Source organism: Silurus aristotelis (assembly GCF_946808225.1).
Source record: "Silurus aristotelis genome assembly, chromosome: 26".
Taxonomy (NCBI): domain Eukaryota; kingdom Metazoa; phylum Chordata; class Actinopteri; order Siluriformes; family Siluridae; genus Silurus; species Silurus aristotelis.
In genome coordinates this window covers 11,795,204-11,822,468 of record NC_139599.1, presented here as the reverse complement: position 1 = coordinate 11,822,468, position 27,265 = coordinate 11,795,204, and the positions used below count along the sequence as shown (strand labels likewise).

The window sequence follows — 27,265 nt, the reverse complement described above, 5'->3', positions numbered from 1 at the left end:
TTTGGTGGGTCGTCTCTTATCCCAGAGATCCCTCATGTCTGTGTTATCTTCTGGTTCTCCCTTTGATTTATGCTGCAATTATGAGTCTTGCTGGAGTCCAAACTGCACAGTGACATTAACTTTCATACAACAATAAGGATTCTTAATAGTCCATATTCTTCTCTTCCTGTCACCCCTTCTTCTCTCTCTCTCTCTCTCTCTCTCTTTTTCCTCTCTCTCTCTCTCTCTCTCTCTCTCTCTCTCTCATTAAACATGCTCCTGAGGTTCCAGTGATCACTGTTCCTGCCCCTCTTCCCTCCTCATATCTTCCCACTTTGTCCAGGCCTGCCTCTGGATAGTGTTCTCTTCGATTGGAGGCCAGTCTGTGCAGCTGGGGATGGTTTCTCATCAATGCCTGGGTGGTTCCATGAAATTACGGAGTAAGGACAGAAGCTTTGAGGATGGATTTGGACTGTAGTTAATGTCAACAGTCTGCTACACTGACTCAGGACTACAGTTTGCTTCTGATCACCATCACTGTACTCCACAACATCGCTTATCTGCAATAAATGGACATTCTGTGCAACCCAGATGAGGAAGCGTTCCCTCTTGAGTCTGGTTCCTCTCAAGGCTTCTTTCTTTATGCCATCCTGGGGAGTTTTTCCTTGCCACAGTCGCCACCGGCTCACTCATCAGGGACAAACTTACACTTATAAAGAACATCTTATTTTTTTTATCACCACATTATCTGTGTGAAGCTGCTTTAAAACAATGTTTATTGTTAAAAAGCACTATACAAATAAACATTAATTGAATTTAATTGACTTTAAAATCTCAAGACTACTAAGCTAATGTGAAGCATAAGTTGATGCCAAGTGTCTCTTAAAGATCTGTCTCAGTCGCAGCTCATTGGTCTTCAAACAGGATAATGTAACAAAACATACAGCTAAAAGAATCACTAAGACCAAAATACTGGACTATTCTACAGGCCTTCATGAGCCCTATCAAAACCTATGGAAAGTGCTGAATCATGGAATCTGAAAAGGGCAGCCTTCAAACCTGAGACAGATAGAACAGTTTGCTAATTAAAAGTGGGCCAAATTACCTGTAGACAGGTGGAGAAGTCATTGAGAACTATGGAAATTGCTTATTTACAGTAATTGCCTCTAAAGGTTGTGCAGCAAACTACTAAGGTTATGGGTCACATCAGTTTTGTCTGTGCCATTTTCATTTGTTGTGTTATTTACAATATTTTGCAAAAAAAAAGTCAGTTTGTTTTTAATAAATATGTAATAAAACAACAATGGATGCCAATTACAGTTCCAAGGTACTTTTTTGTAGAGGGGTATAATTTAAGTATGTGTATGTGTATGTTTATATTTAAGTGTATACATACTTTATATATGCATGTCAACCTAAACTACTTTATTCCACTTACACAGCATATATTGGTTGGTAAAGTTGATAATTATATCCATGCAAAATCCATCACTACTAGTACATTTTAACAAGGGGTGTAAATATTTTCTGAAACTACTGTGTATAAACTTCTTAACATGATTTTATCACACTGTAAATCAAAATGCTATTGCTTAATACCATAAAACCACAGAATTGGCAGATAAAAGCCTCCAAAGTTATGAATTAGTAGTTAAATAGTAATATTGCTATTAGCATAGTTGCAAAGAATCCAATTAGTAGGTCGTGTCCTCCAAGTTAATACATTTTACAGAATCTTCTTTGGTAATCATCCGGCGTTGTTTTTCTGCACCTCTCTAATGGCAGGGAAAAGCATTTGTTTTTCATTATCTCTCCTCAATCTCACCATTTAAATAAAAACAAATTAAATAGAAATGAAATGACAGTTCAATTTCAGAACGGGGTTATGATTAGGTTCAAATGTAAAAACAATAAGTTCCTAACTGCAATACTACACTAATAGAAAAATGGCATAATAATGGGTTACTGCAACAATTAAAAAAAGACAGAAACAGGCAAACTTCTTTCATGATGCATGGAGAGTAAAAAAGACAGAGTAAAAACATTGTACAGAAGTCTAGAATCTAGCTGTACTTCATAAAATTAGATAACAATCCCAAACCAATAAATACTTTAAACTCATTGTTGCAAAGTCATCCAGCATTATTGATTAGTCTTGTGTTCAATCAAATGTTTAATATTTATCAATAAAATGGAACTGTGCTTACAGTTTACCACAACCAAATACCTCTATACAAACCCGATTCCAAAAAAAAGTTAGGACACTGTACAAATTGTGAATAAAAACAGAATGCAATCATGTGAAAGTTTCAAATTTTTATATTTTATTTAGAATACAACATAGATGACATATCAAATGTTTAAACTGAGAAAATATATAATTTTAAGGGAAACATTTCATGGCATCAACACATCTTAAAAAAGTTGGGACAAGGCCATGTTTACCACTGTGTGGCATCCCCTCTTCTTTTTATAACAGTCTGCAAATGTTGGGGACTGAGGAGACAAGTTGCTTAAGTTTAGGAATGGGAATGTTGTCCCATTCTTGTCTAATACAGGCTTCTAGTTGCTCAACTGTCTTGGCTCTTCTTTGTCGTATCTTCCTCTTTATGCTGCGCCAAATGTTTTCTACGCAGCCATGATGTTGTAATTAATGCAGAATGGCACGGTGGATTGTGTTCACCGACAATGTTTTCTGGAAGTATTTCTGAGCCCATGTTGTGATTTCCATTACAGTAGCATTCCTGTATGTAATGCAGTGCCGTCTAAGGGCCCGAAGATCACGGGGATCCAGTATGTTTTCCGGCCTTGACCCTTACGCACAGAGATTGTTTTAGATTCTCTGAATCTTTGGATGATATTATGCACTGTAGATGATGATAACTTCAAACTCTTTGCAATTTTTCTTTGAGAATTGGTGATCCTCTGTCCATCTTGACTTCTAAGAGTCACTGCCACTCTGAGAGGCTCTTTTTATACCCAATCATGTTTCCAATTGACCTAATAAGTTGCAAATTGGTCCTCAAACTGTTCCTTATATGTACATTTAACTTTTCCGGCCTCTTATTGCTACCTGTCCCAACCTTTTTGGAAATCAGGAAATCCAAAATGAGCCAATATTTGGCATGACATTTCAAATTGTCTCGCTTTTAACATTTGATATTTTATCTACTTTCTATTGTAAATAAAATATAAGTCTATGAGATTTGAAAATGATTGCAATCCTTTTTTATTCACAATTTGTACAGTGTCCCAACTTTTTTGGAATCGGGTTTGTAAATGTTTTGTCATTTTTATCAAGCAATTAACATTTTACCAATTAGCTTTCCGACTGTGAAGACAGTCACGGCTTGTGAACAGGTTTGGATTCAGAGGCTAACATTTAAACTAACATTTATTTGTTTCTAGCTCACTTGGGTACCATAATAAAACCACACAAAGGCATATTTTGACGTGTAAATGGAAACTCTAACCATGATAGGGTAAATTTAGCTTGAGCCATACAGTAGCAGTCAGCCCTGCTGTATAAAAACCATATAATAGAACAGAAATTGTAAAGATTTCCAATATAAATACCCTTTATACTATTAGCTGTAAACCAATACTAAGTTCCCATTATACAGAATAATCCAGCAAATCCAATATGAATCTGGACTGGAATCTGGATGCTTAATGAAGCCATAATTAGTGATGATTAGTGATCATGATTTTTTTTAATGGTCGATTCCGATATCGATATTTTTACAAGCAAACTGGCCGATTCCGATACCAATTTCCAAATTTTTTCTCCTTTTCCTTATCAAGCAACAAACAAGAAAGAATGTCTTATATTTCTCATCCAACACGTGATACGCTGAGCTGAACAAACATTCACTGTCTACACTTGTGCAGGGCAGCGCTTGCGCAACTTTAGTCAGCACCGGAAATCGGCTCGTATTTGTTCGCCAGTACACCAACGGCTGTTCACGACTTGGTATCTGTGCCTCAGACAGGTAGCTTCGCATTTCCAGTGCTGTACGACCGCCCGTACCCTGAATCACTTCAGAATCATCTTCCAATATTTCATTGTGCATCAGCAACACTGAGATTTCTCTGCATGGAACGAACTTTTAAATGTCTGATCAAGTATGTTGTGCCGAATTTCTTTGCTGTAGTTCCTCCTGGATTAACTTGTCCTTTGCAGACATTGCAGATTGCAACGTTCACATCCTGCACACAGATTTCTAAATACTTTCACACAAATGACATGTTCGCGAATGATTCCGCCGACAAATGTAGTCTGTGCACACGGGTGCACTTGTGGAAAAATCGGCAGAAAAATTTATGACAGCACAAAGTTACTGTAAAATGTAATGTAATGGGTGTAACACTTCAAATGTGTCTAGCTTTCTAGGCAGATTTGAAAAAGACAGCTGCTTTTTAAATCAGCAGGACTATGGCTTAAGAATACAAACTTGGTGAAGTTCAGCAACAGACCCCACGTTCACATACACTCTCACATTTTTCGGCAAATATGTACAGCCAATCTACATACTGGCATGGTTATGAAAAAAGGGAAGAAACCAGAGTACAAGCGGAAGCTCAAACAATTGCAAGGATAACAACCCAAACTCAGGGTCAAAGTAAGGTCCCTGTAGCTGTGAGTGTGCCATGCTACCCACTGTGAAATGATCACAGCGATTTGGCAATTTGGTGGTGTTAAACAATATAGTCTGTCACAAGCTTGGAATAAATGTGGAATAAATTCCCAGGCTCCCTCAACATAATGCAAGATGTCTTTGCTGTGCTCATAATGTTTGTACATGAGCAGACCTTCTCTTAACTTCCCCACTAATGTTAGGACAAAACCTGTGTTTAGTTCCAAGACCTACTAGACCTACTAATAATTCATCCTTATTCCCTCATTGGGCAGCAGAGAATCATTTATATCAGTAGTGCCTGAAAGGCTTTGTAGACATCTAACCCAAACATGTTTCATCCCACTTCATCAGTGTATAAACATTCATATTACACATACAAAGGATTTCCCTTTGGTTAAGCTATAAAATATTTTTAATATTAAGGAAAAAATTCTATAAATAAAATCTATACATGAATATATAATTTAGAATCTAGCATCCTTACTTACTTACTTACTATATATATATTCTTTTTTTTATTTTGGTTTTCAAATGTTCCAGACTCCAACCATAATCTCATCAAACCTTAAACACATGCATATGGGGTTTGCTAAAGTCATTGGAGCTGATTGGAAGTGGTATGTATTGCCAAATGGAGATTTATAAAAGAGCTGAATCACCAATAAATGTAATTACAGTCGTGCCGGAAAATAACCTTTTGTAAAGTAACGTCCCGAACGCTAGTGATTAAGCCTTTTTGCTTCCAAAGGCCCTTGTTAGGATACTTGGCATGAGGAACTTCTGTCAAGTTCCAGGACACTCATGAGCAGATTCTCACTGCTTTTGCCAAGAGAGTCACCCTTAGATGTTCTAGCAGGACAATGATTTAAGCATTCTTTTGAGATCGGCACAAACATCACAGACCATAAAGTCTTTAGAAATTCAGAAAGTTGCAGAAATTACTATTCCAGACTCTGGTGTAGAGCTAATTGAAAACCAGTATAAGTAGCTCTCTTCTAGAAAAAAAACCACTGTAGTGCAAAATGTTGAAACTCTGTTAAAAAGAAAAAAAACATGATATGAACAATCATTATAATTTACTGGCTAATAATACGACTGTATATGTTCCATTACTGTATACAATAAATAAGTTGTATTGCAACCTAGCCAGTCTGCATAAAGATCTTGAAAACCTTGGTTTCCTCAAACACCAGCACCATGCTTTGACACTGGAAGCTTATTTGAAGTTTGAGATGAGGTTATTGGAAAGCCACGGTACAAAATGGTCATTTACCTAATTAATAGTTTGTAATTGGATTCCGGCTGTCAAATATCAGTTAAAAGGTTTAAATCTTAAAATAGTTTATATGAATACTTAGTAAAGTTTTAGTGTTCTAAATATTGCTAAACATAAAAGTTAAAAGGGAGGAAACTGTAAACAATATGGACAAAAGTGTTGGGGCACCTGCTTTTTCAAGCTTAGGCATTTTCTTGCCAAAATGGTTGTCTTTAAATCCTGTAGCATTAAATTTACCTTTCATTTGAACTAATGAATCTAAGCCTGGTCCAGTATGACAGGGTCTCTGTGCACAAAGCCAGTTCCATTAAGATATAGTGTACATGGGTTGGAGTGGAAGATCTTAAGTGGCCTGTTATAGAGCTCTGACCTCAACCCTACTTAACACCTTCGGGATGAACCGGAACACTGACTGCACCCCAGGCCTCCTCACCTTACATCAGTACCTGCCTTTACTAATGTCATTGTGGTAGAATGAGCATAAATCTCCACATGCACACTCCAAAATCTAGTGAAACAGATTCCCAGAAGAGTGGAGGTTAACAGCAAATGTAAAATGGGATGTTTAAAAGAACATACAAATCTTTCAGTCAGGTGTCCACAAACCTTTTATTTATATAGTGCATTTGCAATAAAATCCTTACTCTAATACCTGGCTCTGAAAGTCACAATTTTCCATGGAAACTGAAGAGTGATAGTATTCTGTGGAAGCTAATGAAAATAAAAACACGTCTCTTTGGTTATTTGCATTTGTTTGCTGTTTATCTCACAGTGCAGTTCAGCAAATGTGCATTATGGGGGAAAATAAATATTATTCTAGAGCTGTAGTGCAAAACAAACGCAGTCAGGAACAACCTTCACATCTCAAAGAGTAGTTTAGTGTTGTGATTAACAGCTGGTACAATAAACAAATTAACCAGCATTTAGAAAAGGATTTTCCCACCTGAGGCCAAACTGTGGCTAAAGGGAAATTGATAGCACAATTTTTTTAACAGCCAAGTAATTAGACATTCATATCAGATATCTCAAACACCCAAAGGCACCAACACACTTTAATTTTTATCCATCTTAACTTCTAAATGTTTACCAGACTACCTGTAATCCATTTACGTGTAGCTTGACTAACATTTATCATGTATGTTCAAACAAGGACATTTACATAGTGTATTACTAGGCAACAGACTGACAAATTAGTATTACAGTACTTCCTTTATCATGTTTGTTCAGGTCAAACATTGTGCAGGCTCACATGCTTGTATTGTAGCATTTAATCTCAACATTCACCTAACTTTGTTTAATAGGTCGACTCATGGGGGGGGGTTATAGCACTAACCTGGGACATTACATAGAAGTTTTGGATTTAGTTAATATTTTTTAGTTAATCGTTAAATATTACATTCACTAGCATATTTTATTTTACTATTTTTTTTACTATATTTTTACTTCCCTCTTCTAACAGCCACAAATGGAAAACCCGCATCTCCTTACTGACTTTTGCAACAAAAAAAACAAACAAAACAAAACAAAACAAAAAACCTGAAAAAACTGTTTACACCTTACACACTTTGGTCAAAAATTTAACTGTAAAACAAAGAATTTTACTACTGCGTCACACACCACACACTTTTTCAAAAGCTGCATTCTAAACCATGTTGGTAGGAAATAGTTATCTTAGTTATACTAATGCCCGGGAAAGTCAAGAAACTATGGTTCACAGCAATTCTGGGTTCCCAGGAATTCTGTTTCATGTTTTTCCTCCCACCTCTGAAAAACACACCAGTCGGTGGATTGGCTATGTTAAATTACCACAAGATGTGAATGTGCATGGTGCCCTGTGTTGAACTGGTATCCCATCAAGGTCACATTCCTGCCTCAGGTTGAGTGTTTACATTATAGGCTCCAGATCCACCCGGACCCTGACTCTGACTCTGACCCTGACCCTGATAAAACAGTTACTAAAGATTAATGAATGTATTAACTCACACCTTATCACTGGCTTGTAATACTTTTAAGTTAAAGTACATTAGTTGCTGGCTTTAGTAATTGAGCAGGTTTACCAATTAAATAGCTTATTGGTGTTTTGATGTCCGCTGGCCTAGATAATTATCATCAATCATGCATTTATATTTGTCATTTGGCAGACATTCTTTTCCAGAACAACTTTAAACGATATCAACTGAGCAGTTGAGGTTTAATGACCACTGGCAGATGAAGTACCCAAGCCATGTACTAGAGTTAAAGTTAAAGGTCAAATAGGTCAAATATTACTACAGTAAAGATACTTCCTTTAAACTTTCACTTGAGTAAAAGTTAGGGGTGTAACAGGACATGTATTCGTACCGAAATTTTGTGGTACAGGGTTTTCAGTTTCGCAATCTTTTTACGTGCGGAACATAGTTAAAATCTGAGTTCCCTCAGGAACCTACACAGTCTCACCCCACATCGTCACATATCTATGTTGCCTCGGCTGGCATACACATCCGACGCAGAAGGGAGCCCCTTTGCGTCGCTTTTCAACGTAGATGGCCGTCCTATACTCTTCAATGCAAATCCTGCGTCGCTTTTCAACGTAGATGGCCATCCTATACACTTCAATGCAAATCCCTCATCTTCAGATTTGGGTTTGGGTTAGGGTTAGGGTTGGGGTTAGGGTTAGGGTTCGGGTCATCTTCGGATTTGGACGCAGCCGGGGGACAACCAACGAATCGGTCGTATGTAGTGGACATTTCGTAACATTATTATTATTTATTAAATATAGTATAAATTATAGTTTAAAATTAATAGTTATAAATGTAATTATAATTTAATTATAGTATAAAATAGTTTTTTTATTATTATTATTTATTAAATATAGTATAAATAATCCAATACACTTATTATCATAAATAATAAGTGTTTATTAATATAAATAATATTTATTATAAATAATAAGTGCTTAAGTGTAAAGGACGGCCATCTACGTTGAAAAGCGACGCAAAGGGGCTCCCTTCTGTGTCGGATGTCTACGCCATCCGAGGCAACGTCGATATGTGACGATGTGGGGTGAGACTGGCCTGCAGGAACATATTCAGTGGTGGATTGGAAGATTGTTTAGTCTCATTTATTTATTAATATGGATTCTTAAGCATGATATGTACTATTCAAAGAATTTCTAATAAAAGGAGAAAATCCTGACAATTCCACATATCGAAGGAGTGAATGAATGAAGGATGAAAGGAATGAAAACATTTGTGAAAGTATGCTAAAAAAAAAAAAAAAAAAGTAGAACATTTAAGTGGCTCATATCTTTAGAAAATTAAATATTAAATGGAAAAAACACATGCACACACACACACACACACACACACACACACACACACACTGTAATGGGGTCTAACAAATGTTAACACACTAACATACTAATGTTAACACACTAATAGTCTAACACACTATTTATTTCTCACTATCCATTTTTTTCATTTATTTGATTTTATATAATCAATATAATTTGTGCCAATTTAATTACTTTGTTTATTCTTTTTTATAAAATATTATAAGAAATATTTTATATATTATTTAACCTTGTTTTATAAATAATAAATAAAAAATGTAAGTGTTGATGTTCACAAATGGTAATAATAATAAACTGCGTAAAATAAAAATGATTTTATGCCTCAAATTTCTTCCCCCTAGCCATATCGAAATTAATCTAAATCACGACTTAGAAACCGAGGTACGTACCGAACCGTGAATTTTGTGTACCGTTACACCCCTAGTAAAAGTACAAAAGTATTTGACTTCAAATATACTTAAGTATTCAAAGTACTATTATTTATTATGGCTATAATAAACTCTTCCTTTATCATCAGTTTATATGAAAAACTCTTTTATCTTCTATCTATTATATAATGATATTAATGAGACCAACACTGATTGATATCTATTAAGAAAACCATGAACCCAAAACCTTCTTATCTACTACTTTTAAAAAAAATAAAAAAAAATAAAAAATAAATAAATAAATTAGAAGCTTCTTCCATCATTTAATACTCTTAAAATATTCTGCTTGCTGTTCAATTGATGCACCACCAAGCGGCAATCAAAACAATTTCAAAACAGAGTGCGCTCTACACTCACAAGTTTTTATCCACTCATAAACATTTACAAAATGTAGTTGAGTAAAAAATAATTTGACTTGAAATGTACTGAATGTAAAGTTAAAGTCTCCTGAAATAATAAAAAAAATTCAGTAAAGTAAAGATAGTAAAAATCTACTTAAGTACATATAAAAATTACATTTACTACATTACTGTCCACCCCTGCTAAAAACCTTGTTCCAGAGCCTAACAATGGCTTGGCAGTGGTGGGATTTCAACTCCTGACCTTGCCATTAGGAGGCTAACATCTAAACAACTGACCTACCACTTTCAATGACATCGTCATGCGCAGGCAATTTCCCGATCAATATCAATGACTTTTCTGCTTTTCTGCTAATCAAATTTAGAAACTTTGTCTTTATTCCTGCCATAAACTACAAGTGCATCTTAATAAATTAGAATATCATTAAAAAGTTTATTTATTTAAATAATTCAATACAAAAAGTGAAACTATATTATATAGATTCATCACACACAGACTGATATATTTCAAGAGTTTTCATTTTGATGATTTTAGCTCACAATTAACATAAACCCTCCAATTCACTATACATTTTTTTTAATATTTCATAAGACCAATAAAAAAAAAACATTTTTAGTAAATATGTATATTTACTGTATATGTACTTAATACTTGGTAGGGGCTTCTTTTGCTTTAATTACTGCCTTAATTCGGCGTGGCATGGTGGTGATCAGTCTGTGGCACTGCTGAGGTGGTATGGAAGCCCAGGTTTCTTTGACAGTGGCCTTCAACTCATTTGCATTTTTTTGTGGTCTCTTGTTTCTCATTTTCCTGGTGTCTGATGAGTTTGGTGAGGTCTGGTGAGTTTGCTGGCCAGTCAAGCACACAAACACTGTGGTCATTTAACCAACCAAGCTTTTGGCAGTGTGGACGGGTACCAAATCCTGCTGGAAAATAAAATCAGCATCTCTATAAAGCTGGTCAGCAGAGGGAAGCATGAAGTGTGCCTGGTAGACGGCTGTGCTGACCTGGGACTTGATAAAACACAGTGGACCAACACCAGCAGATAACATGATGACTTTGGACCACTGAGCAACAGTCCAGTCCTTTTTTGTCCTTTGCCCAGCTAAGACACCTCTGACGTTGTCTCAGAAGTGGTTTGACACAAGAAATGCGTCAGTTGTAGCTCATTGATACGTCTGTGCATGGTGGCTCTTGAAACACTGACTCCAGCTGCACTGCATTCTTTGTGAATCTCCCCAAATTTTGGATGGGCTTCAATTCACCTTTTTCTAATCACATTTTTTCCTTCCACTCAACTTTTCATTAATGTGCTTGGATACAGCACTCTGTGAACAGCAGCTTCTTTAGCGATGACCATTTGTGTCTTACCCTCCATGTGCAGAGTGTAAATGATCATCTTCTGGACAACAGTCTAGTCAGCAGTCTTCCCCATGATTGTGTAGCCTGAACCAGACTGAGACACAATTTAAAGGCTCAGGAAACCTTTGCATGTGTTTGGATTTAATGAGCTGATTAGATTGTGACGCCATGAGTCTCCAATGTTGAACTTTTTTACAATATTCTAAATTTCTGAGATACTGAATTTTGTGTTTTCATTATATGTAAGCCATTAAAATTAAAAGAAATAAACACTTCAAATATATCCGTCTGTGTGTGATGAATCTATATGATATACGAATTTCACATTTTGTATTGAATTACTAAAATAAATCAACTTTTTAATGATATTCTAATTTATTGAGATGCACCTGTATATTCTCAATCGTGCCAGCACATTTTTATAGACCTGTCAAGCATCTCAATTCGTGATCATGAAGTTCGAATTATTCTTTAGAAGTAAATCCTGAAATGACAGTAATAAACAAAAACTCAAACAGTACATAACATCAAAATCATTGAAAGTTAAAAGGGCACAATCTAATGAATGTTTTATATCAGTGAATATTCTACATGACTAAAACTTACAACAAACAGAAAAAACACTTGGTCTATTCAATATTCAAGGACACCTGAAAGTATTTAACACCAATATGTTAACCATTTGCCATGTGCCCCACACAGACACACACAGACACACAGACACACACACACACACACACACACACACACACACACACACACACACACACACACACACACACACACACACACACACACACACAGTCCTTTTTTTCACTCTAGTGAATTACAGCATTTGTCTATCGAGCCATTAGTTGCAAGTTGATATTACGCTGTCCACGTTAATCCCTAAAAAGGTCCAGTTGCAATAACAAACACTCCCAATTACCTGCTAAAGAGATACCACACCTTAACACATGCCCATTCTTTTGAGCTGAGGTCATACAGGCAAGACTGACGCTTTTTCCTGGTTACACTTAAAACGCATTACACATGAAAGTTTTAAGGGTGGAGTGAATATGAATAATTATTTCAAGCAGCCGGTGCAGCCCGGTATTCAATTTGTATACTGGATGTGGTTCAAAAAGGAAATTGTTTGCAGCGGTATATACTTATCAATGTGCACATTTACCATTTATGTTATTTAAGCCAGCGAGACCTGACAACCTGTTATTCAGATCAGAAGGAATGAAAAGTAATAAAAATAAACACATTGTGATGTTCACAATAGCTCTGCTTTGAAGTCCACATTGCTTTGAAGGTCTTCTTGTAACATAATGACAGTGTGTCTCATTGCATTGCTCAAACTGGAGGGTTGTAACAAAATACATGTGCTAAATATGTACTTTCATGTCAGCAAGAGTGAGTAGACACAGGTGGCAAAGCAAAAAATAATGCGGTACAATGTATTTAGAGTGTCCTTAGTAATTCCCCTGCTGTAGGCAGGGCTGTAGAGGTCTACATTTGCTTACTAATTTGTTCATATTTTGAGGTCCAGGACTAATTAAGTTTTCTATTAAATAATACCTACAGCTGCAATACAAATACAAACGATTGTGTGGGATTATAAAAACAGTTCCCTGCTCATCTATAGTTGAGACCAACTATGAAGTTGGGTGATGTAGCTGTGGTTGAAGAACTGTCAGAGGCATGCATCATCTTGTCCATGCTGCCAGGTTTTTCTACTGGTTCCAAGTGGTCTTGCAGCACAGTTAGGCTACACCAGCTTTGAGTTTAAACCCGAACACAGATCCAGATATATGGAGCACTAAATACAATGATTATAGATAATAACAAAGACAATAGATACCTATAGAATTGACATTTTATAATATTTATTTCAATACTCCGATCGAATATACTAATGGAATTGACCACCATTAACATTTTTTAAATAAATGCAGGGTAATTTATTTACCCACTGCCTACTGGGCAGAGCAGATTGCTGGGTTTTTGTATATTACTTACTCTAACTAAGGTTTTTTGGGGTAAGAAATATTGGGTTACATTTGGATTAGTTTTTGTGTTTGTGTGTTTGTGTGTGTGTGTTTGTGTGTGTGTGTGTGTGTGTGTGTGTGTGTGTGTGTGTGTGTGTGTGTGTGTGTGTGTGTGTGTGTGTGTGTGTGTATGTGTGTGAGTGAGTGCGAGACACAAAACCACCAACTAAACTTCAAATATTATCTGAAATGAAAAAGAGGTAGAATAAAGTTAAGCTTAACACTACAACACTAGTCTGCTTTTTTTCCCAGTCAATAAGGGAATGAATACCTTCTTTGTGTGTGGAAAAGATGACGTCTTACGAGTGGTTTCAGTCAAATTTATCTATCTGAAACTGTGTGATGCCAGTCTCATGATGTCACAGGCATGATTCGTGCAATGTTTCAATATCCCTGGCCAAACATCGGATTATTTGTACAATTGAATATTAATGCAGTCTTATCGACCAATCATGTGGCAGCAGTGCAATGCAAAAAGAAAAATAATAAAACATGCAGATTCTTTTTTACATCAAATATTAGAATGAAGAAAAGCTGTAAACTTGGTGACTTTGATTGGGGAACCAAATATGCAGGTTTGGGTATTTAGCACTCCGGGGATTTTCACACACAATTGTCTCTAGTACCGAATGGTGTGAAAAACAAAAAACAGTGTGTGGGAGACATTTCTGTTTGTGGAAACTGCTTGTTAATAAAAGAAGTCCTAGAAAAATGGCAAATTGGTTCAATCAGCCAGAAAGGATATAGTAAGTCACAGGGATAGACGAAGTACACAAACCATGTATTTAAGTTAAAGCAGAGATACAGTAGGTCAAATATTATTCCAGTAAATGTAAAAGTGCTCCCTTTCAACATTAACCTAAACTTGAGTATCCAAAATATTATGATATAAAATGGCTATAATGTCCCATTATATTTTTTTAAACTTACAAGATTAATCAACTTAGTTTGTGAAAAGACTCTAATGTTACTCTTAGCACAACGATCTATTAATAGAATGATATTAATAAGTCAAACACTGATAGATATCTATTAAAATTATCATAAGGCCAAAACCTTCTTTTCAACTACTTAAAAAAAAAAAGTTTCTTTCATCATTTATTCCTCTCAAAATGTTCTGCTTGGTGTTGATGCTGATGCTGAACTGTATGTTGGTGCTAAGTAGATACCACCAAGGGGCAATCAAAACAAGTTCAAAAGAGAGAGTGTACTCTACTCTGATTGGTGGCTTGCTGCATGCTTGACCAGTTTCACAAAATCTAGTTGAGTAAAAATTTGTTTGAGTTCAAAATGTAGTGTAGTCATGTAAAAGTCTGCCCAAATGGAAATACTTCAGTAAAGTGCAGTTAATTACAAATTACATTTACTTTGTTACTTTCCACCACTGGTAAGTCATTTACTCTTTATATACATCAGCAAAAAAGCATCATTAAAACTTGAAGTGGACAGACTACAACAGCTACCACTTTAGCTAAAAAATCATAGGCTACCAAATTAAAAATATGAAAATTAGGGGGAGGGGGCCCTTGGTCACCTGGTCGTTTGTCTTTAATGGTTCAGTTTTTGAGCTTGTGCCCATGATAACACAGTCTATGCACCAACAAGTATGCCACAGTTACAGCAATCACATTTTCCCCATTTGAATGGTTGATCCAAACATTAACTGTAGCTTTGACCTGAATCTGCATTGGATGCATGATGTCGCATGACTGCCTGATAGAAGGACTGCATAAATTATTTGTGCATTTAATGTATTTCTGTCATTTGTATGTTTCATGTTGCAATGTGTTTTAATTTGTATTTTACACATTCATAGTAACTGCCGCTAATGACACACCAAAAGCTCACCACAACATTTCCATTTTTTATTACTTTTGCGTTCCCACTAAATAATTTCCTCCTTAAAACCTCTCTTGGATCTGGCTCATTTAAAAATCACCTTACACATCATCTTTCTTTCTCATACTCAGATCAGCTTCTCTGCATTTACAATAAAATGTCTAGATTACTACAACAAATCACAAATCAAATTAACTGCATCTTTAGAACAACACGTCCTTTCATTTTTTTTTTAGACACTGCATATTGTATTTAATATGTAACTACTGTATGCCCTTTGCAATAACAAGATACACTACATAGACAAAAGTATTGAGACACCTGACTTTTGCAGACATATGTGGTTCTTATTAGGATCTTTATATGTGGAAGCATTACATTTTCATTTGATTTCATTCTTAATTTGAACCTGTGCACAAAGCCAGCATGAAAATATGGTTTATATGGGTTGGAGTAGAAGATCTTGAGTGATCTGCTATAGAGCTTGGATTTTGACCCTATTGAACACCTTTGGGATGATTTAGAACGCTGACTGCACCCCAGGCCTCATTACCAGTACCAAACTTTACTAAAACCCTTGTGGTTAATTGAGCACAAATCACCACAAGCACAATCCAGAATCTAGTGGAACATCTTCCTAGAAGAATGAAGGGTATTATAACAGTGAATTCAGATTAAAATATATTATATATATATATATATATATATATATATATATATAGATAGATAGATAGATAGATAGATAGATAGATAGATAGATAGATAGATAGATAGATAGATAGATAGATAGATAGATAGATAGATAGATAGATAGATAGATAGTATATACAAAAATGTTATGGTCAGGTGTTCATCAACTTTTGTTCATATAATGTACATCCATTTTAATTCCCTTAAAATGAAACCATAATTTGATCTTAATTTTAACTTATTGTGACATTTAAGGGGTTCAGAATGTTACAATGTTTAAGTCATTTTATTCCAATGGTAGTACATGTTATTTAATTTTATACCACTATATCACCAAAATATATTTTGAAGAAAAATTTTTATATAAATGTTATATAATGTAATATAATATAAATGCTGTAATTGTATTTGTTGTAAGAAATGGTTGATCCTCAAAGCAAATGAATTTTTTCATCTTTCTTTGCAAATATAAAAAAATTAATTTGTGTAAAATAACGTGTGTGTGTGTGTGTGTGTGTGTGTGTGTGTGTGTGTGTGTGTGTGTGTGTGTGTGTGTGTGTGTGTGTGTAATTCTCTGCGTTCTGCTGATTATATGCACAAATCTTTTCTAAACAAAACAAAACAAAATGTTGGTTATAATAGTAACAATAAAGGTGAGAATTAACCACAATATCTATGGCACACACTTCATATTTGCACACACACACAAATGCACGCACACTAGACCTCAAATAAATGACATTTGGCAGGCAGAGAGAATGAAAGGATAAATCCCAGGAGGATAAAAATAATAAAAAAAGATAGAATTTCACATGAATGAGAGAGTGTATAGTGAGAAGGTAAAGAAGCAGAAACTTAGAAGAGGTTTTAAAATAAACGCAAATATTGTGTACATACATGAATCATCTAACGTACCTAGCGCTATGTGTGTTTTAGTAAAATCCCCCATTTTCTTTTATTTACATGTCGTTCTGTTTATCTCTGCATTTTCCGAAGGAGTAAAGAAATCCGAGACGCAGACAGAAAGAAGCAGAAAGCGTCTGAACACGTCTGCTTCTCATACTTACATAAACAGGGACCTCATCTCTGTTCAGCTCCATCAGACCATTACACTCTAATCTGCAAAAAAACAAAGCACTTAGTTTAATACAGGCCAGAGTGGTGGAAATACATGTGTACACACATACCTGCTCAACCAGACACATCTGCAGCCGAGCAGCGAGTGTAATGCTACCCAAAACCATATGAGCAAATTGGGCCTACAATACAATACGGCCCTATACACACACACACACACACACACACACACACTCGCGCGCACGCATGCACACTCTCTCTCACACACACACACGCACACACGCACGCACGCACGCACGCACGCACGCACGCACGCACGCACACACGCACACACGCACACACGCACACACGCACACACGCACACACGCACACACGCACACACGCACACACGCAGGGTAGGAAAACACAGAGGACAAATGTCTATTCACTGAAAAACAAAACATGACATTCAACTAAAGAGGGAAAGGGAGAGAGGGAGAGAGGGAGAGAGGAGAGAGAGAGAGAGAGAGAGAGAGAGAGAGAGAGAGAGAGAGAGAGAGAGACCAGTAGACAAACAGACAGGGAAATTAGTGAGAAGAGATGGAACAGGCTGATAGACAAATAGAGAGAAAGAGAAAGGGAATGTGAGTCAAAAAGAATGGCAGCAAACATACAATAAGAGAAATAGACAGAAAAGGGCAAAGTAAGACAGAAAAATAACATAGCAGGCAGACTAAAAAGAGAGAGAGAGAGAGAGAGAGAGAGAGAGAGAGAGAGAGAGAGAGAGAGAGAGAGAGAGAGAGAGAGAGAGAGAGAGAGAGAGAGAGAGAGAGAGAGAGAGAGAGAGAGCACAAAACAGACAAGACAGACAGAGAGGCAAAAAATAAATGTGAGGCAGACAGCATGGGAGACTCACAGATTAAGGGAAAGAAAGAGGGAGAGATAGATAGATATAAAGAGTGAGAAAGAGAGACAGAAGGTCCAGAGAGAACTAAAAGAGAAGAGAGAGAATAGATAGAAACAGACACAAAAAAAGTGAAAGGGAATGGGAGTTGGAGAGAGAATGACAGCAGATATACAAATATACAATGAGACAGAGACAGAGAGAGAGAGAGCGAGCGAGAGCGAGAGCGAGAGAGAGAGAGAGCGAGCGAGCGCAGACAGTGTACAAAAGAACAAAAGGACTTAAGCGGAGGCCAGGACTGCAATTTGTTATTGGGAAGATGCACAAAACACCACTAGCTAGTTTTCCACACAGCAGTACAACAGTTTGTGATTAAGAATCTAATAGTGTTCAACGTGATGCAAAAAAAAAATCTCAGTAAATAAAAACATCTTGAACTGACATGGACCCAGTCCGTTAATCTGTCCGAGATTATTATGTGATTTTTGTCCAAATACAAAATCATGTTTTATGCAGCAGCACAACTAGCTAAACAGCAATGATTACATTAGACTAGATTAGATTACATTACATTAGATTAGACCAGACAGACAGACAGACAGACAGACAGACAGACAGACAGACAGACAGACAGACAGACAGACAGACAGACAGACAGACAGACAGACAGACAGACAGATAGATAGATAGATAGATAGATAGATAGATAGATAGATAGATAGATAGATAGATAGATAGATAGAACTGTAATGAATGATTGGACGTTTGAGTCTGATTCCTCTCAAGATTTCCTCCTCATACTATCTCAGGGAGTTTTTCCTTGCCACAGTTGCCACTGGCTCGCTCATTATGAAAAGGATCAACTTAAAATGGTAAGGAATAAACTTATAATCACTAACTAAGACATTAATATATACAACTTTATAATATAATAACTTTATAATAACCCTATCCCTGAAAAGCTGCTGGCCGTACAATGTCTGTTTAGTAAAAGCACTATAACAAATTTGAATAATAAAATTGAATTAAATAATAATAATCACGAAAATTATCTGTGGTCCACTAGATTTTGGCATGTGCTTGTGGATTTGTGCTCATGTGGCCAAAACGGGTTTTTAGTAATGTCAGGTACTGATATAGGTGAGGTGAGGAGGCCTGGGGTGCAGTCAGCATTCCAATTCATCCCAAAAGTGTTCATTAGGGGTGAGGTCAGAGCAGACCAAGATCTTCCACAAGCATATCTTCATGAATATGCTGGATTTGTGCACAGGGGCATTGTCATGCTGGAACAGGTTTAGATATCATAGTTCAAGTGAAGGAAAAGTTGGAGGATTGGCTGGAAGAGTCAGGTGTTTCAATACTTTAGTAAAAAAAAACTATTTATTATTTAATGAGATAAACTTTCAATGCAGTAAAGATAAGTTGTGTTTAAAAAAAGGGTCTGTATCATAGACAGATTTTTTCACTAAAAGATCCTTTTTTTGCAGTAAAGAACTGCATCTGTGATAATTGCTTTACAAACCAATAATGATAAATCCAAGTAAAATCAAAACACAGACATTATTTTTGTTATCTGCAGCTTTACAACTTCACAGTTCAACGTTAAGTTGAACCCTGGGGTTTAAAACGATAATGATTAATGATGTGTTGACATACGAACAATTTATCTCATTTAGAATAACAAAGACTCAACAGCCTCGGAGTGCTGATTTACCGCTTTGCAAAAAAATGTCGACATTTGAAATTCTTTTCCCAGCAGCAGTACTACACTGGAGAACCTACAACTTTTCACACAAGTGATGCAGGGATCACTCCCAAGTCACATCACACCCTCTTTTCCCAATAATAAGAGGCAATGTGACATTCTGTTGTTAACTGTAACTTTATACAACACCTTTCCATGCACGCACATGTGCACGCGCGCGCACACACACACACACACACACACACACACACACACACACACAGGCTCATTATTACTTCATGATGATGCGGCCTGAGATCGATACCTAAACCACAGGTGGGGAAATCCAGGAAGGCCATGTACATATACACATGCACACAAAATAGAAGAAACAGTAACCCTGGATGAGAGAGAGAGAGAGAGAGAGAGAGAGAGAGAGAGAGAGAGAGAGAGAGAGCAACCCACAGTATGAGACACACACAGTAAGAGAAAGTGAGCAGAAAGAGAGAGAGAGAGAGAGAGAGAGAGAGAGAGAGAGAGAGAGAGAGAGAGAGTTGATCAAAGAGGAAGAAAAAAAGTAATAAGTATTGATGGGTCATTAATTCATTAACTTTGAGCGAATCTTTAATGTGACTCAGAAGAACGAGTCGTCTCAAAAAGTGATTCATTAATTTTCTATTGGACGCGCACGAGCAAAGCATCGCACATCGTTTATTTACAGAAAACATAATTGAGAAGCCCATAAATCTCGCCTGTTCAAGTCCGAGATGTTCCTTCTTTTATTACGACTTCCCTATACTCTATGCAGTGCATTACACAGGAAGCAGAATACAATTATATAAATTATTGGAACTATAGTAAAAGTTTGTGTATGTAAACGTGTTGAGGATCTGCTTATTAAAAAATGTACATTTTATTTTATTTCTGATTAAAGGAACGAAATTAACTAAATGACTCTATAAAGATTCGTTTATTTTGATGAATGAGATTCAAAGAACCAAGTCACTAAAATGATTCAATATTCCAATTACTAATGGAAAGACCGGCACAGAGAGAGACAGTGAGAGACAGTGAGAGAGAGAGAGACAAAGTGAGAGAAAGAGACAGTAAAAGGCAGAGTGAGAAAGAAACCCCGTTACAGAAAGAGAGAGCGAGAGCGAGAGAGAGAGAGAGAGAAAGAGAGAGAGAGAGAGAAAGAATAAAAGAAAAAGAAAAGCACAGTGAAAGAGAGACAGAAACCGTGAGAGACATAATAGAGCTTAATATTTAGCAAGAACACCCAAATAGAGAGAATAAAAGAAAGAGAAAAGCACAGTGAAAGAGAGACAGAGACAGTGAGAGACATGATAGAGCTTAATATTTAGCGAGAACATCCAAACGGAAAGAGAAATTAAGCTAGTTTATAGGTAGCTACATCATAATAAGACTTGATTCACAAATATAAAAGTAAAACCTTTTTGCACAGGCTTTGCACAAAACATCTTGACTGATTCACCTCAGTTTGGATAGGTCGCTTGTTTATAATTTGTTTTAGGATCTTGTTTTGATAAAAAAAAAAAGACACAGCAACAGGTTCACTGTAGCTTAAACATCACGATTAGCTAGTAGCATGTCGAGCTAAATAAAAATAGAGAATCTATCCCTTAATACTTCTTTCTCTGGTCACGTCCACATCACACAGATTAAAACCACTATAATCTTACCGAAGATCCACATGCAATTAATTATAGCATCAAATCCAGGATTTCTTATTATAATTTGTTTACATTTGGACCTCAATTAGACCAAATTGTCGTTGGAAGACCTGCATCATTTTAGTTTGCACCCTTATGTTGAAACAAGGCTCTGCATCTGCGGTTAATACTGAGCGATATGGAAAATAAATCACATGACCTCTTGAAGATGTTTTTTTTTCCATGAAATCAGCTACAGCTCAGATTGTAGTGTAACATGACAAAGTTGTAAAAAGGTATGCCGATAGGGAGGATTTATCAGGCTATCTATCTATATTGTGCCATTCTATCACATGCGCATCATATCACGTATCCCTAGAAATCTGAAAAAACTCTTTTCTTATAATATTATGAGCAAATGGATTAGTCATGTGCAAAAATTTTAGAACCAATATAGCTGCACCAAAAGTCCACACCAGAACTAAATAAATGGTAGCTATAAGGAAAGTGGTAGCTCAGTGGTTAAGATGTTTGACTGATTGAAAGGTCATGAGTTCAAATCCCAGCACCACCAATCTGCCACTGCTGGGCCCTTGAGCAAAGCCCTTAACCCTCAACTGCTCAGTATGAAAGGAAGAAAAAAATCTTCGCTCTGGATAAGGGCATCCAAAATGCCTATTAGGTCTGATTGACAGGTGTGTCAGAAGGAGCTGAGAGGTCTCCGGGTGAGAGAGAGGCGTAAACCAAGGCATACTTCAACCCCCATTCCTACACCGCCGCCTTCTCTCCCCTGAGTATATTTTACGTCTGAGGGGGAAACGCTGCGATGATTTAGCTACAGCCTCTTAAAAAATGAAATCGAATATTTTGCCTATAAACTGTGGGCAACGCTGGCAAGACATCATTTTTAATTTTACTCCACTCAACAAATCGGACAGAAATGCAAAACACATGTTCAGCTTTTATCCCGCAAATATTCCAAGAACTGCTCTTAACTTTGGTATGTGGGACGAGAGTCTGTCCAGGGGGACTGCGACGGCTGCGGAGGATTGTTTCTTACAGTATCGAGAGGACGAGCGAGCGAGGGAGCCCAGACTCAGCCTGGAAGTTTTTAGACTAAAAGGATTATCTGGGCTTTTATGATGTGTGTAACAAAGTGAATAACACTGTATTGATTCACATAAACAAATCTTCTAGTGGAAGCCGAAACGCACAAACCCGCACACGCCCTACCAGGGTCTGGATTTGTGATGAGATCAGTGAGGACTACCCGAGGGGGAGACGGTGGGGAAAAAACCACAAGAAAAGAAAGATGCAAAGGATGATGAGAAACACTGAGTAGCCCGTGACGGCTTAAAGTGAATCTTAGCAAACTTTGTCCAGACGTCTAAATTCCACGGCACATGGAGTTAAAAATAACTGACATTTGCAAGACCACACCTTAAGCACCACCTTTCTTCTTGTCGACTTCTTATTCCGATTTCCAAATTCCAATCTCATCCCTTACTTTGCTCGCATGCCAAACTCCCAACAATAACTCCTCCCCAAGACTCTTCATGTGAAAGACATGGCCTTAGTTGGGTTTAGGTTTGAAAATTTTAAGAAATGTTGGGTTTAGGTTTGAAAATTTAAGGGGAAATTTTGCAGTGTAAGAGAATATTGACAATAGTAACTTTTAAGGTTGAAGAACTTGGCGTGTTGAGTAAGCTGGCAGATTGGCACAAAGTTTGAGCAAAGTTGTCCAAAAGTTCACAAACACAATTTCCAGTACTCCTTTATTTAAAATCATCGGCTCTCCCAAAATAAAGAATACAATTAAACTACCCAGACACTGTTTACTGCTGAACCATTATCAGTCCCACCCAGATATTAAATGACAGATTTTGTTGCAATCTTTTCCAAAATTTTGTGGAAAATTTGCAGGGGGTTTTTGTATTCAGGTTACCATTATCATATTATGTTATCATATTGTTACCATTATTATGTGTGCTGTTAGAAGTATAATGGTCATACATGACACACACCCAAAAACTAGAAATTCTAACAAGACAACTTGTCGATTTCAAAACATATGTGAACTTAACGTGCACAAACAGCAGGTTGATAAGACTTCTAAAGGGGGATATTGAGTCTTCACATATTTGAAACATAATAATAGTAATAATGATAATTTTGCGGCATGGTTAAGCTAATAGATAGCTGATTGATGACATCAAGTGAGTCATGAGTGTGACAACATGACAATCAAATTTTTAAAGATTAAATCAAAACTTGTCTAAATGAGGGATCACGTGTGGGATATTTTTGCAATATTTTTGCAAATTCATTAAAAAATTATTTGTTAAAATTGTGAATTATGTGGGATCTCAAAAAAAGATGACATTTTGTTGATTTTGCGTTTTGTTCTTGATCATAAATAAGAAGGCGCATCATTCTAAAGTGGTTTGATTTTGTTTCCTATCCTAACACTTGACTGGTGCACCAGATGAGACATCTGTTTTAACCTTGAAGTGTAGAATAAACACATACTTCTCTGACCGTTTGCCTTTAAACGTTCTGATTTAACCGGCCAACAAGCCACTTAGACACTAATACATTGTAGTCTGTGATACTGAAGTCAAGTCTTCCTCAGCGATGTGATTATGCGTATAGGTTAAGGGGAAACAAGAGCAGATTCAAGTGCAGGCACTTTGTCAAACGTAACCACAAGAAGTCGATTCACAAATTCAAATTCTCTTCTTGAGCTTTGTTTCTGGATAGCAGTGAAGGTATTTCCATCTATATACAGTCTAAGTATGCAGCCTTAAATGATAAGTTACTGCCGCATGCAAATGAAATCAGTGTATTTCAAATGAGCAGTAATTCATCTGGTTACATACTTAAACAATTTAATTGTTTATCAGTAGACGTTTGCAGTGATGTATATTGTTCTAACAAACTGCTGGTACAAAAACTGCACTGTCTCAGATCAGAAGGCCCTTCACTGGGTAAAGCACACTCCGCAATACACCACTGGTATCCAGGTTCCTTCCATCAGAAACAGAAATCGCAAACCCTACCTATGTGAAAATTATAATCAAGTACATTCCTTGTTTATTCCTTTACAGTTTGGCAAAAGCTTCGGGAGCCTCTGCTGTTACACTTGCAGACTCAAGAACAGTTTTTCTAAAAATCCAATGCAGAAATGTACATGACGATTACGACCTCATCCTGAACTCAGACATTGAACTGTACATCTCACTCGGACCCATGCTAAAAAACAGTTTTTAAAATTACAATTTGCACTGTATTAATGCTTTTGTACATCCACAGAGAAAGCATTTAAAAGGAAAAAAAAAAGTCTGAACAAACTGCTAATATTTAATTTATTTATTTGTAAGAGATCTTCCAAAAACGCTACCCAAGATTTAAAAGAATATAATAGCCTTTATTTGTCCCATATATTTTACAGCATAGTTAAATCTTTCTTCGCATATCCCAGCTTGCTTGGAAGTTGGGGTTAGAGCTCATGGTCAGCCATGGTACGGCGCCCCTGGAGCACACAGAGTTAAGGGCTCTGAAGGGCAGCTTGGCGATACCAGAGCTTGAACCCTTGACCTTACGATCAGTTTCCCAGCACCTTAACCACTTAGCTATCGTTTCCCAATTCATCAAAAAATCCGAATTGATTCTTTTACTGTTCTGTACGATTTCTTTGCTTTAGTTAACTGTTTCCTTTGCTGCCTACTGATAGCGCCACCAGTAGGATCTAGCCCTCGCTTTATCTCTTATTCCTTTTGTCTGTCCAGCTCTCTCAACTCTTTACCTGTACACTCAAACAGGTCAGCTAGCTTCCAAACTTTCAGTCAATGCTGCAGTCCACAGCATCATGCCAGATATCTCAGACGGCTAACAAGCCATGATCTCTTTGTTTAGCTGCTATGCATCTGGTACACCGAGTCTAAACTTTGCTGTCTTCACCAATTTTGTATTAGGCATTTATTATGACACTAAACCGTGACTGTTATCCCTTAATAAATGGCATTGAAACTGATCACCCTTGCGTGCCATCACTGAGACCAGATGCACATTCACACTAAAAGTTTACCAAATTGGTGCACCACTTATAAACTCATAGAAAGAGCATAAATGCATAAGTCATAACCAAAAAAATATTCAACTGCTAAATATGTAGTCTTGAATTTAAAACCATAGACTTTAGATTATTGGCATGAAAGAACAGAGCTTATCTGAGATAGACCTCAATCATTTAATGTTAAAAACAAACAGTAAAACTTCAAATAGACAGACAGCCAAATAGGGGATCACTTTTCTTCAGAAGCCTTGCTTATGTTGATGCACAGTGAATTCTATCAGTCTGTAACATCTTGAAACGAGATCTACAGCTCAAACTATGGTTTTCTTACCACACCAATCATTTCAAAAGTTCGCACCAAACACAACCCTGAAAAGCTTCACCTGTGGTCTGACATATTGAGCACATTCACCTAAATTATTTGACAGAATATTTGGAGTTTCGGACACATCACCTTTGTTTTTGATTGGTTTGAAGGAAACTGGCAACTGTCCAGGTCTGAATATCCTGAGCACAAACCAAACCTGGTAAACACAAAAACCTGAAATCCAACATCAGCCAACAAATCAGCTCCAGAATCACTAAACACAAGCATGTCGAATGGGATTCAGGATTGAGTTTTCCCACAAACACAACTGTGTGTTATTGATAACTGCATTGGTAATGTTTAATATCAGACTCAAACTAACGTCTATCCTTAATATTCATCTGTTTTCTCAATGACCTTTTTTTATTTTAGCACATGTGCCTAGTAAATAAGCTGCACATCATCTGTTTTTTCCAGACTATTCGGATGAAACAAAGCCACATGGAAGGAGGAAGTGAAATCTCTCCCAATAATCACGACACAGAAGCCAGTGTTTGTCCCTCGGGCACTTTAAAGTCCGTCTCTAACAGCCTACTGCAAGTGACCTTAAGTGTGTTTGGTTTAACAAAGACAAGCTAGAAAATCCAAATCCAACTTTTTTTTTTTGCACACTCTATGTATTTACTTTCCAAGAGTGAAGGCAAAGATTTTAACATAACAACACTCTGTAGTTCTAAGGGTGTCTACCGAACCTGTTCTAAAGAGTTAGATCTTATCATCTTGATATTATAATCTTGATTGATCTACACCTATTCTGATATTATAATCTTGATTTTATGATCATAAATTCACAGTCTTGATCTACATTCATCTTGATTTACATTCATTTTGATCGATTCTCATCTTGATCTTATAATCTTAATCCACACTCGCTCTAGTTTGTATGATCTTGATCTACACTCATAATGGAAGGTGAGCGCACATGCCGAAGAACAAATGACAGCTGAACGAGAGAGAGAGAGAGAGAGAGAGAGAGAGAGAGAGAGAGAGAGAGAGAGAGAGAGAGAGAGACGCCATTTCTATCTTGAAAATGTTATATTTAAAAAAAAAATACATAAATAAATAAACTTTGCGTAAAGAAAAACAACAGGTGGCCAATGCGCACCAGGTCGGTCGCATCTTCAAAGAACCAGCGTCAGGCGCGTTTATTTCTTTCCCATTATTTATTTATTTCTAATCAACAAACAAAACAAACACACTGTCGTCACTTTCATTGCGAATCAACACTAACATTCACGGGGAATTCATTAAAACACGGAAATAAACATGGAATGCCGGGTTCCCATGGCTGCCGCTTGTCAACCATCAATGGCGTTTGTGAAGTCCAGGTGTCCTCACCTCAACCAGCCTTTTTACTGTAACCCACTGTTTAGAGCTGAAATCCACAAAGCAAACTTAACCTACCTCGGTGCAAAGAGACGTCAAGAGAAGGTGAACCAGTTTCTGCAATAAAGGTGTGATTGTTATTGAGAAGTAACTACGCGCACATTTCATCCACACTGCTGCTGTTCATTGTATCTGCTGCGCGGCTGCTCCACTGCTCCTGTTTCGGCAATACAGTGCAA

The 27,265-nt window shown here is 36.8% G+C and overlaps 1 protein-coding gene across 8 annotated transcripts in view; it reads right to left on the bottom strand.

Moving 5' to 3' along the window:
* arhgef28a (Rho guanine nucleotide exchange factor (GEF) 28a) overlaps positions 1 to 27,265 on the bottom strand; it is a 101,205-nt gene extending 73,940 nt beyond the window's left edge. For 5 of the 8 annotated variants that reach the window (XM_083531693.1, XM_083531697.1, XM_083531696.1 and 2 more), the window contains exons 1-2: positions 27,105 to 27,265; positions 17,009 to 17,060 (exon numbers count right to left, since the gene is read on the bottom strand). In XM_083531693.1, coding sequence (XP_083387819.1) covers positions 17,009 to 17,041 — 33 coding nt within the window. In that variant the 5' untranslated portion in view covers positions 17,042 to 17,060; positions 27,105 to 27,265. Of the gene's footprint in view, positions 1 to 17,008; positions 17,061 to 17,128; positions 17,242 to 27,104 lie in introns of those variants that run through there. The other 3 variants (XM_083531700.1, XM_083531698.1, XM_083531694.1) reach the window with 3 other exon arrangements.